Below are 11245 nucleotides of genomic sequence, written 5' to 3' on the forward strand. Positions count from 1 at the left end.
ATTACTTTAAATTCCATATGAAGTTTTTTTTTTTTAACCGATAGCTTAAAAAAAAGGAGACTATTATAAATACACACTCTTCTTTTAAAGATAAACCTCAATTTCATAGAAGATAAATATATTCTCATACTACTTACTGAGAAAAGGTTGCCATCATTTTCCTTAGGCCTCTTTAAAACAGCTTTTTGCTCTGCTTTTTTCTGGGATCCACCTCGAGGGAAACTTTCTTCCATGTTTCCTAATTTTTGGATGGCACTTAAGGCTATGTGGAATAGAGAAGAAACAAAAGTATGTATGATACTTAGTTAAAGGTGTGATTTTATTTTTATCTTATTTATCTCTGTGACTGATTCTTACTAAAGCAATGGCAGTTCTTAATTTTTCTCTAGATTGCATATCTTAAAGGAATTCTTCAGTATTAAATAAAAACTAGGTAAATAGATAGCATGTGCAAAATAAAACAATGTTTTCAATATAGTTTGCTAGCCAAAAATGTAATCTATAAAGGCTGCAGTGATTGGATGTCTAACATAATAGTCAGGACAATACTTCTTGCTTTGCAGCTCTCTTGGTTTCCACTTATAGGTTAACAGAGAGTAACCAATCAGGGACTTGAGGGAAGACCACATGGGTCAAAATGGTTTGCTCTTGAATCTGAGCTGAATGCTAAGGATCAATTGCAAACTCACTGAACAGTTATGTCCCATGTGGCCTCCCTTCAAGTTGTTCACTAACTCAAGAGTTAGAGAGCTGAAAAGCAGGAAGTAATGATCTCACTGATCATAGAGCGTATTGTATTTCAAAATCAGAATAAGCTTAGGCCCCTGGTCAGGACAGTGATTTAACAGAATACAAACAAGTATAAGATATCTAAGGTCCATAGAAACCTATAGCAGTTTATGGACAAATAACATGTACCACATATAGAATAGTTTGCCCATAATAATCACTTAAGCATACAAAATCTCAAACATCTACCCATTAAAGTACGAGATGTTCTGTACCTACAGATATTTAGTCTAGAATGTTTCTACCATCACTGCCCCCTCACTATCCAACACTCAAAATAATAGGAATATTAATTATACCCACTTCAAATCAGATAGATATTACTATAGAAAATGGTACCACCGAGAGTTTGGCTGAAACCTTGCATTAACTTTTTCTTTTAAGACATATCAGGACTGTCCAACTTATAGGCATGCAACTGCAGTGCAGATCAGCAGTAGAAACATCACTTTGTAAATTCATTGTGGCTCACAGTTACAAAAGGTTGGGGACCTCTGCTCTACAACAGGGTCCCTCATCTGGGATGTGGAAAAGATTATACATTTTCCTAAACGCCCTTTTTATTATTTATTAAATTGCCTAAATGGAACTGGTGCTGACCACACTTGCTATAAACTAAACGCTTGTGCTTATAAATGAAAGTGTATTAGAGTTATTGATGAAAGGGGAACTCTGGCTTCCAAACCAAACTTTGATAAAGAGGCCCAAATAACACAGAAACCCCCTAATATACCCATCACAGTTACCCGTTTCTTCAAAAAGTATGAATAAATGCTATTTTCTATGCTGAAATCCAGCTGTTTAACAGTTCTTCTCTTTCTGTATCATTTGAAATCCTGGCAGGGAAGGAGGGACTAAACAATGATGTTACAAATTGTAGCAACTCCACAGCTTATAGACAACATGCAGGAACTACATAACCCACAATGCATTACATTGTGATGTTCTGTTCCTTATTGAAATCACATGTGCTAAGGACAAATGGCTGTTGATACAAAGTAACAGTAGTTAGACAACGCTGCAAAGTAGTCAGACAGATCAGCAGGAGAGCATTGGGCTAGGCTTAGGGAATGATCAGAAACCATTAAAAATCATGAAAAGTCTGCATATTTTTTAATTGATGTATATTGCAAAGTTGCTTGAAATTATGTTTACTTTTCAAAAAGCTAAAGTTAAGTTTTTGTGGAGTTCCCCTTGAACTAAGCCTTGGCAATTCCAGAAGGCTGGGGACATAACAGAGATGGGTAGTGAAATAACTCAGGGAAGTCCAACCTGCAACCTATGTACTACAACTGGCATAGCCCACAACAGCCTTTCACTTAAAGAGGTTGTTCACCTTCAAACAACTAGTTGGTTTCAGATAGATCACCAGAAATAATGATTTTTTCCAATTACTTTCTATTTTCTATGTGTGACAATTTTTCTAATATCGAAGTGTAAAGTGTTTTTTCACCTTCTAAAGCAGGGAGGGGTCGCCGATCCTGTAAACTGTTCTAAATCGATATATAGTTGATACATTTCTTATCTTTGTCCCTGCTGAGCAGAATTCCTGAGTTTCATTACAAGCAGCTGTTAGAATTGATACAATAGTTGCTGATACTCCAGAGATGCTGCTGAGAAATGTATCAACTAAATGTTGCAAAATTGTAACAGTTAGAGTCCGCACCTGAATTACTGAGCTGCCAGACTCACCAGAGACAGGAACATTCAACTTTAAACTTAGATTTTGGAAAAACAGTAAAAAAATAAATGTAGGGAATTTGTGTAAACTTCTTGCTTTTATCACTGTAAGGGCAGAAACACAGAGCCTGTGTCTGGGTGCTGTAAGCTATTACCTAGTGACCAGCTGTTCAATGCAGTAGGAAGTGACACAGCAGCTAGTGAGTGGCTGGCAGGAAAAGGAAGTCACAGATACTGCCAAAAGAAGAGAGCCTGGCATAGAAAGCTGCATGGTGAACAGAGAAAGAGGCCAGAGAGCTGAGAGGCTGCACCACAAGTATTCATTTGGATCGGGCTGGCACAGGGAAGCCACATACTGTGCCTGGAAAGACCGAGAGTGTGAAAGGAATTCAGACTGGAGGAACAACCAGCAGGAGATTCCTATCTGAGCATCCAAAGGGGCTGGTAGTTGCACTGTATGCTGGACTCGCCTGAAGAGAGCTCTAAAGTATCCAAAGAGGATTTGGACTAAGTATCCTGTTTAAAAGGACAGTACCCTAAGGAAGCACTTGAAGATAAAGAGACTTTAAAGAGGACATTAAAGGACTTTGTTTCTTTTAGTTAGATAGAAGTTAGTTAGTGAGGCCCTATTGCCACCGGTTAGGAGTGCTGCATGTATTAGGTGCCCATTTATTTTAGATAAACAGATATTCAGATAAACAGTTATTCAGATTAACCATTACTGTGTGTGCGTGTGTTATTACTGTATTCCTAGTGGGGCCACCCGTAGGTGCATTCCCGGATCACACAAGGTGGAGGCATTGTGCTAGTAAGTACCAGGTACCCAGTCTCTGCCCATACCACTGCGGAGTGGCTCAGGTTTGTCTCATGTCATCTGGTAAGCGCCATATATGGAGTGTAACACCGACAAAGGGGTGTCGAAAGGGTTACATAAATAATGGAAATTAATTGAAAAAAGTCTTTATTTATGGGGAACAATCTGAAAACAATTCAACTGAAAAAAGTGTTTGGAACGTGAACCCCTGGGAGACTTCGGAAAACAAATCGCACTGTGTGATTAGCGCATGCGTTTTTTCATTTTAGCCAGCGCAGCGTCAGGGAAGGTGTTTGGGGAGATTGGTCGCCGCAAAGACGAGGAGAGTAGTCGCCAGGCAACCAAATCTCCCCAAAACACCCAGTGTGGCCTTACCCTAAGGGATGAGGTTCCCAGTCAGAGTTTATTATGAGGTTACATTGCTCTGACATGTAATGTAGCACTTTATAGGCATTGTTCCTCCTTTATATCAGTTCATGCACCAAACTGCTTACAATCCGATCTAGATGTTACCCCTGGAGATTACATAAATCAGCACTGCCCAACCTGCAACCTTCCAGCTGTAGTTCAACTACAAGACACCTCATCCACAAGGCCATATACGAGTTCCTCCCAATTCAACAAGAGCTGGAGGGCTGCATCATGGGCAATCATTGGGTTGATACATTTCTAACAATGTATCCTCCTCGCCCAGGGACCCCTGTGATGAAAGGATGGTGGCAAAGTATCGTCACTAACACGTTGGTCCATTATATAATAAAAACCGGCCCTGGTAATAATCATAAAAGAGCACCAAAATATATTCCCCCATATAACATACCTTAAATGGTCGCGGCAATTATACTCGTGTCCCGGTTCGACTTTCTGCGCTGTTACAATTGCATGTTCTCACGCTTTACACTAGGAATGTAGCGATCCGATTCACACACGTGTAAGCAACCATACAAATGACCCGGAAACGCTACTTTTTTCCGGGTCAACCAATCACAGCCACTTCCGATTTAGAGACAGGGAAATGTCACCTTCCCAGCGCGAACAGAGCCCTCTGTTTTGCACCAATCATACTCCGACGCTGCCTGACAGACGACTTTAGCAGCCAATGAGCGCGGCACTACCATTGAAAACTTGAGGCGGGGCTTGAGCAGCAGCCGCAGTGGAAGTAAAGGCCGGTGTTGAAGGGCAAGGTGTGTGTTGCTCCTCGGGAAAATCAAGTGAGTATCGGGCTGAAAGGTCTGAGTGCAAGCAGTTTAATGGGGATTTATGTTCTCTCATAAATATGCTCTCTCGCTAAAAATGAATAGGAGTTCTAAGGTGCAGCCATTTTATAAACAGCCACACTCCCCTTCTCTTTTTCCCCGTCAGGGCCTCAAAGCTGAGTTAAACACAGGTTCTGTCCCCTCAGGGGACCCGTTATCCAGAATTCTTGGGACCTGTGGTTTTCCGGATAATGGATTTTTCCATAATATGGATCTCCATACCTTAAGTCTACTACAAAATCATGTAAGCATTAAATAAACCCAATAGTCTGGTTTTGCTTCCAGTAAGGATTAATTATATCTTAGTTGGGATCAAGTTCAAGGTACTGTTTTATTACTACAGAGAAAAATAAATTTGTTTAAAAATCTGGATTATTTGGACAAAACGGAGTCTATGGGAGATGTTCTTTCCATAAATCAGAACTTTCTGGATAATGGGTTTCGGGATAAAATATCCCATGCCTAGAGGAAGGCAAAAGCCCCATTTGAAGCCTCTCCAATTTGCCTCAGAGGAGAAAAAAACCCTTCCTGACTCCAAAATGGCAATCGGACCAGTCCCTGGATCAACTTGTACTATGAGCTATCTCCCATAACCCTGTATTCCCTCACTTGCTAAGAAGCCATCCAACCCCTTCTTAAAGCTATCTAATGTATCAGCCTGTACCACTGATTCAGGGAACGAATTCCACATCTTCACAGCCCTCGCTGTAACAAACCCCTTCCGAATATTTAGGTGGAACCTTTTTTCTTGTAATTGGAATGGGTGACCTTGTGTCAGCTGGAAAGACCTACTGGTAAATAAAGCATTAGAGAGATTATTATATGATCCCCTTATATATTTATACATAGTTATCATATCACCCCTTAAGCGCCTCTTCTCCAGCGTGAACATCCCCAATTTGGCCAGTCCTTCCTCATAGCTAAGATTTTCCATACCTGTACCCTCTCTAATACAATAATGTCCTGTTTGAGAGATGGAGACCAAAACTGTACGGCATATTCTAGATGGGGCCTTACAAGTGCTCTGTACAGTGGAAGAATGATCCCCTCCTCCCGTGACTCTATGCCCCTTTTAATACAGCTCAAGACCTTATTTGCCCTTGATGACTGGCATTGCTTGCTACAGCCAAGTTTATCATCTACAAGGACTCCAAGGTCCTTTTCCATAATGCTATGGGATCCGATATCCGGAAACCCGTTATCAAGAAATTTACAAATTACAGAAAGGCTCCCATAGACTCCATAATAATCAAATAATCCAAATTTTTAAAAATGATTTTCTTTTTCTCTGTAATAATAAAACAGTACCTTGTACTTGATCACAACTAAGATATAATTAATCCTTATTGGAAGCAAAACCAGCCTATTGGGTTTATTTAATGTGTACATGATTTTCTAGTAGACTTAAGGTGTGAAGATCCAAATTACGGAAAGAACTGTGATCCGGAAAGCCCCCAAGTCACAAGCGTTCTGGATAATAGGTCCCATACCTGTAAAGGGAGAGCTGACTGCTGGGTAATCTGGCAGTCGGGTAAAGAGAAGACCGTTGTAAAAGACAGATGCTGCTTTCAATAGCAATTATGTTTACATATAACTTTAAGACCATTGAAAATAATGTGTTGCTTAGAAATTTAATTTCCTATTATTATTCCAAAAGGGAAGAAAAAAATATGAAGGGGCATTTTGGGTATAAAATCTAAAAGGCAATTTACTCACATCATCATGTGACCTACAGAGTACATATGAACAGGCCGGAAGGACAATCAGTACACCCTGGCCATTGCGAGAGGGGCTGCTGGGAACCTGGGTTTTATTTTGGAATTTTGGGGACTACTTGGGTCTTAGTTTACTTGAAATATCAGGGCCTATTTTGATTTTCAGTCCATTAATGCATGCAGCATGGCATGATTAGACTACGTGCCAGTGGCAGCCCTTTTTATTCTGTTTAGCAGTGTGTGTCCAGCTTGAATGTGTGAGACTGCCATAAAACCCAAAACTCATTTGGACCCCAAATTCTGGATGGTAAGCTCTCGAGACATTGTCCTCTGACCTCACATCTTGACATTCAAAGTTCGGGGTCTACCAGACCTTTAGCTGGTGATCAGTAGATCTCAAGACACTAAACTAAATTACCCTCCCTATGTCTTTCTTTTCATTCAGCTATTTACCTATTACTATTATTTGTTATGCTTACAAAAGAAATCGTTGTTTGTTAGCAATCCTACATTTTCTCATAAATCAATATTTAAGTAATATTTTACATGAACCCATGTTAACAATTCTTTTATGGACGTAGATTATAATAGGACATCATCACTAAAAGTGAACCTCACATTATTAACGTATGGGCACTCCTGCTATACAGGGTATTGCTAAAAGGGATAACAAATAAAAGCTGTTTGTGGTTTACCTAACTTGATGCACTTCCCGTTTAAAGGAGCGGTAACCCTAAAGATGAAAGTATTTTAAAGGGATGACAATATAATGTAGTGTTGCTCTGCACTGGTAAAACTGGTGTGTTTGCTTCAGAAACACTACTATAGTTTATATAAACAAGCTGCTTTATAGCATGTTATAGAATGGCTAATTCTAAGCAGCTTTTCAATCGGCCTTCATTTTTTCTTTTTATAGTTTTTGCATTAATTGCCTTCTTTTGTGGACTCTTTCCGGCTTTCAAATTGGGTTCACTGACCCCATCAAAAACATGTGCTCTGTAAGGCTTCAAATGTATAGTTATTGCTACTATTTATTACCCATCTTTCTATTCATGCCCTTTCCTATTCTTATTCCTGTCTCTTATTCATATCAATGCATGGTTGCTAGGGTAATTTGGACCCTGGCAACCAGATTGTTGAAACTGCAAACTGAAGAGCTGCTAAATAACTCAAACCACAAGTAATAAATTAAAACCAATTGCAAATTGTCTTGAGAATATCACTCTCTACATCATACTAAAAGTCCCAATGTAATTGGACTCGCTGTGTGGATGGCATAATATTTCCAGCTTTACATGAGCTTAATTGTAAACACTTTCTGTCCCCTTTTAAGGCTATCAGTCATGGGTGGACACGACTCCGGAACTCACCATCAGTTCACTGGCATCCAGAAATACTTCAATGCATATACCATAACAGGGAGAAGGAATGTAAGTACACGGCAAAGAACTGGAGAATTTCAGCAGTGCTGGCTGTAAACTGGGTCACTCTTCCCAAAAGTTTGTAGCTTATTAGGGTGTATGTGGGGGGCAAAGCAAAGTCTGGCACTTCTTCAGCCATTGACCAGGAAAGACATAAAATGCAGTCAGGTGGAGACTGTATTGTGCATATGGCTGGTCTGCATGGAGCCCTCTATACTGTCATTGACCAATGTTGGGTCCAGATGATCGGATCAGCTGATTTGGCTAATGAGTAGCTGAATTAGGCAAAGATCTGATTATTTGGGGCCTCTCAAAAGGAGCAGATCTTCCTGCTTATGGTCAACGGTACCTTGTACTTGATCCCAACTAAGAATTAATCCTTATTGAAAGCAAAACCAGCCTATTGGGTTATTTAATTTTTAAATGATTTTCTTGTAGAGAAGGGGTCTACTCTCGACACCTGGTCCCCGGTGGTGACATTTTTTGACCACACCCATTTGTGTGGCCACCCCCCCAATTACCATGTTCATTTTACAAATTTTGGCAGGTTATGATAGTTTGAACACACTCTCTTCTCCTCCGTGCTTGCTGCTCTCGGCCCTCCCTCCCTTCCAGGCCGGACTGGCAATCGGTGGGTTCTGGCTGCTTTAAAATGTCATAGAAAATAACTAATTAGTGGGCTGGTGGGGGGCTGTTTGGGCCTCAATGTACTTGGAATGCCAGGGCCTATTTTGACTCCCAGTCCAGACATGCTCCCTTCCCCTCCGTGTCTGTGCTTGCAGCCAGCTCTCCCTTCTGTGACCATGCTTGCTGCTGTTAGCCGACCGACCTCCCGTGTCTGTGCTTGTTTCTGTGAGCCTACCCTTCCTCCATTCCCGTCTGCTGTGAGCCGTGCTTGTTGCTGTCAGCCCGACCTACCTCCCTCCCTCCCGTTTCCACGCCTGCCCTTGCTCCCTTCCCCTGTGCGGTCAGCCCAGCCAGCGCACTTCCAACGCCAGGTCACGGTCTACCAGGAACATGACAGAGATCTGGTAGAGCGCGATCAACGTCCTGGGCACCCCTGACTTAAGGTATGGAGATCCAAATTACAGAAAGATCTGGAAAACCCTAAGCATTCTGGATAACATACTTGTATTTTATCCTGTTATTGTATTTCAATGACCCACAGCCTCAAACTGGTTCTGAGGTTTACTCCGCTTTTTCTTCTTTCCTCTTTATTTTAGTGTGTGTTGGCCACATATGCTGGAATTGCAACCCTCATCCTTTTCTTTAAACTGAAGCCCAAGAAACAGACTCCGGCCATAACAGACAAATAATGGCAAGTATTTATGGTGGTATAAAGTGCTCCCCTTCTAAAGACGTTATGTAATTAATGGCACCAAGTTTGCCCAGGGGCAGTAAGTTCTACCTGCTGATTGGTTGCTATAATTTCCTGGTCACATGTAAAAGCAAACACCTTATTTGTTGCTCTGGGGCAAACTTCGTGCCTTTTATAACATATATGGGGGATAATGTCCAATGCAGCAAGCAATTTGAGATGTCACGTTTTATTAAACAGTGGGTGGGGCCTCAAGAGCTTTGATTGATTACAAAGCATGAAACCCAACCACTTTGCAGCACATTGGTAAACATTTATATGCTAAAAAGTGCTGATTTTTGTTTTGTTCCCCCTCTCCCACCAGCCTTTATACTATAAACCTTCCTACTTCAAAATATTGTTGCTAATCTAGAATGAAACATTAGACTACTGAAAGGACTGTTATTGTGGTGGATACTGCCCAGTCACTATGTAGCCTTTAATTTATTTTAATGGAACAACTAGTAACTTCCAGTTACCGCTTCTAATAACTTTTTTTTGGCCAAAGTTCTAATCTGACTTTGAGCAGACGAAAACTGGTTATTTTCAAGTACAAAACCCCCTTGTGGACTGAAAGTTTCCTAGAAAACAAGTCAATGTTTTGACTGGTGCACCGGTAGAGCCAATACCACTTCTAATACGCAGTGTTTTTTGCAAAAGTATTTAACACCAGCCAATCTCATGGTGGCGTTTCCCCCTCTCCTTTTTAGGGTCCTTGGTTCTGCAATCAAAATGTGATCGATTCCTTCTTCCAAATAAAAAGGCATTGATTTGTACTGTTTATTTACAAAATATCACTTAGTTAAAAACTGTACAAAAAGAAGCAGTGATTCTTCTGTCTTTTACTTTACAGTTAAGCATCACACAGTCTGTTGGAGGTATATAATTAAATGTATTCCACTGTCATTCAGTCCTGTTATTTGTCTTTTAGTTACTCATAAGCAGCCTTGGAATACAGGCTACAATTTCAATCCAGCATTACTATTCACAGGCTAGCTGTGTACGCTCCGATCACTTGCGACAAGTCTTGTGAATGGTTGTAGATGCCCTACCTTGATTTATAGTCCACTTTCAGGGCTACACATCAATGAGCCAAAAAAATAAAAAACTGGATATATTTTAGACATTCTCCAGCCACAAACTCCAGGAACATATCCTCTAGCTGCAGGCACTAACCACAGGAAAAGTGGAGGTGGTTCTATATTATTTAAGGGTAGATGGTCAATATTTCTCTCTTCACCGGCACAACAACTGCCTTTTCTACCCCCTGCAAACAAGATAGAAAATAAAAACCTAGAGTTTTAATGGCTTTGCCTGGTAAACTCAGCATTGGATTATATAAAATATGGTAGTGGGACATTGGACTGTTAACTTTGGAGCCTTCATATGTGTATGGCAAATGCTTTTCTATTAAGTATAAGCAATTGGTAATAAAGTACAGATTGTAGAAGACACCAGTCCTGTTTCATGAATGAAGGAGCTGGATTTGTCAAGAACTCAGTTGTTAAAGGAAAACTATACCCCCAAAATGAATAATTGAGCAATAGTTTATATAATAAAGAAACTTACCAAACTGGAATATATATTTAAGTAAATATTGCCCTTTTACATCTCTTGCCTTGGACCACCATTTTGTGATGGTCTGTGTGCTGCCTCAGAGATCACCTGACCAGAAATACTTCAACTCTAACTGTAACAGGAAGAAGTGTGGAAGCAAAAGACAGAACTCTGTCTGTTAATTGGCTCATGTGACCTAACATGTATGGTTTGTTTGTGTGCACTGTGAATCCTACAATCACATTTTTTAATAAATGGCCATATTCTATTTATGACTGCCCAATGGCCCATACTACTAAAATGTATATTATGAAAATGGTTTATTTACATCAAACAGGGTTTTACCTAGGAGCTGTTTTATGCAATATATTTTTAGAGACCTACATTGTTTGAGATGTATAGTTTTCCTTTAAGGAATGCTTTGCAGCCTCATTCAGGAGCAAGCTATGGACATGATTCTGCATTTAAAGGGATACGGTCATGGGAAAATGTTTTTTTTTCTTTTTCAAAATGCATCAGTTAATCCATTTTTCAAAAGAGCAAACAGATTTTTTTTTTTATATTCAATTTTGAAATATGACATGGGGCTAGACATATCGACAGTTTCCCAGCTGCCCCCAGTCATGTGACTTTGTTAAACTTCAGTCACTTTACTG

The 11245-nt window shown here is 40.2% G+C and overlaps 2 protein-coding genes across 2 annotated transcripts in view; one reads left to right on the top strand and one right to left on the bottom strand.

Moving 5' to 3' along the window:
* Positions 1-4165, bottom strand: part of pdcd11.L (programmed cell death 11 L homeolog) — a 42652-nt gene extending 38487 nt beyond the window's left edge. Inside the window, 2 exon segments of the mRNA NM_001128623.1 lie at positions 138-262; positions 4104-4165. Of these exon segments, the coding sequence (NP_001122095.1) occupies positions 138-233 (96 nt within the window). The 5' untranslated portion in view covers positions 234-262; positions 4104-4165.
* A 185-nt stretch (positions 4166-4350) lies between these two features.
* atp5mk.L (ATP synthase membrane subunit k L homeolog) lies at positions 4351-9938 on the top strand. The gene is made up of 4 exons (XM_018241697.2): positions 4351-4494; positions 7588-7684; positions 8899-8993; positions 9743-9938. Exons 2-3 carry the CDS (start codon positions 7598-7600, stop codon positions 8989-8991), a joined length of 180 nt encoding a protein of 59 aa, XP_018097186.1. The 5' UTR covers positions 4351-4494; positions 7588-7597; the 3' UTR covers positions 8992-8993; positions 9743-9938.
* The last annotated feature ends 1307 nt before the right edge of the window (positions 9939-11245 follow it).

The sequence above is a fragment of the Xenopus laevis genome, chromosome 7L, assembly GCF_017654675.1.
Source record: "Xenopus laevis strain J_2021 chromosome 7L, Xenopus_laevis_v10.1, whole genome shotgun sequence".
Taxonomy (NCBI): domain Eukaryota; kingdom Metazoa; phylum Chordata; class Amphibia; order Anura; family Pipidae; genus Xenopus; species Xenopus laevis.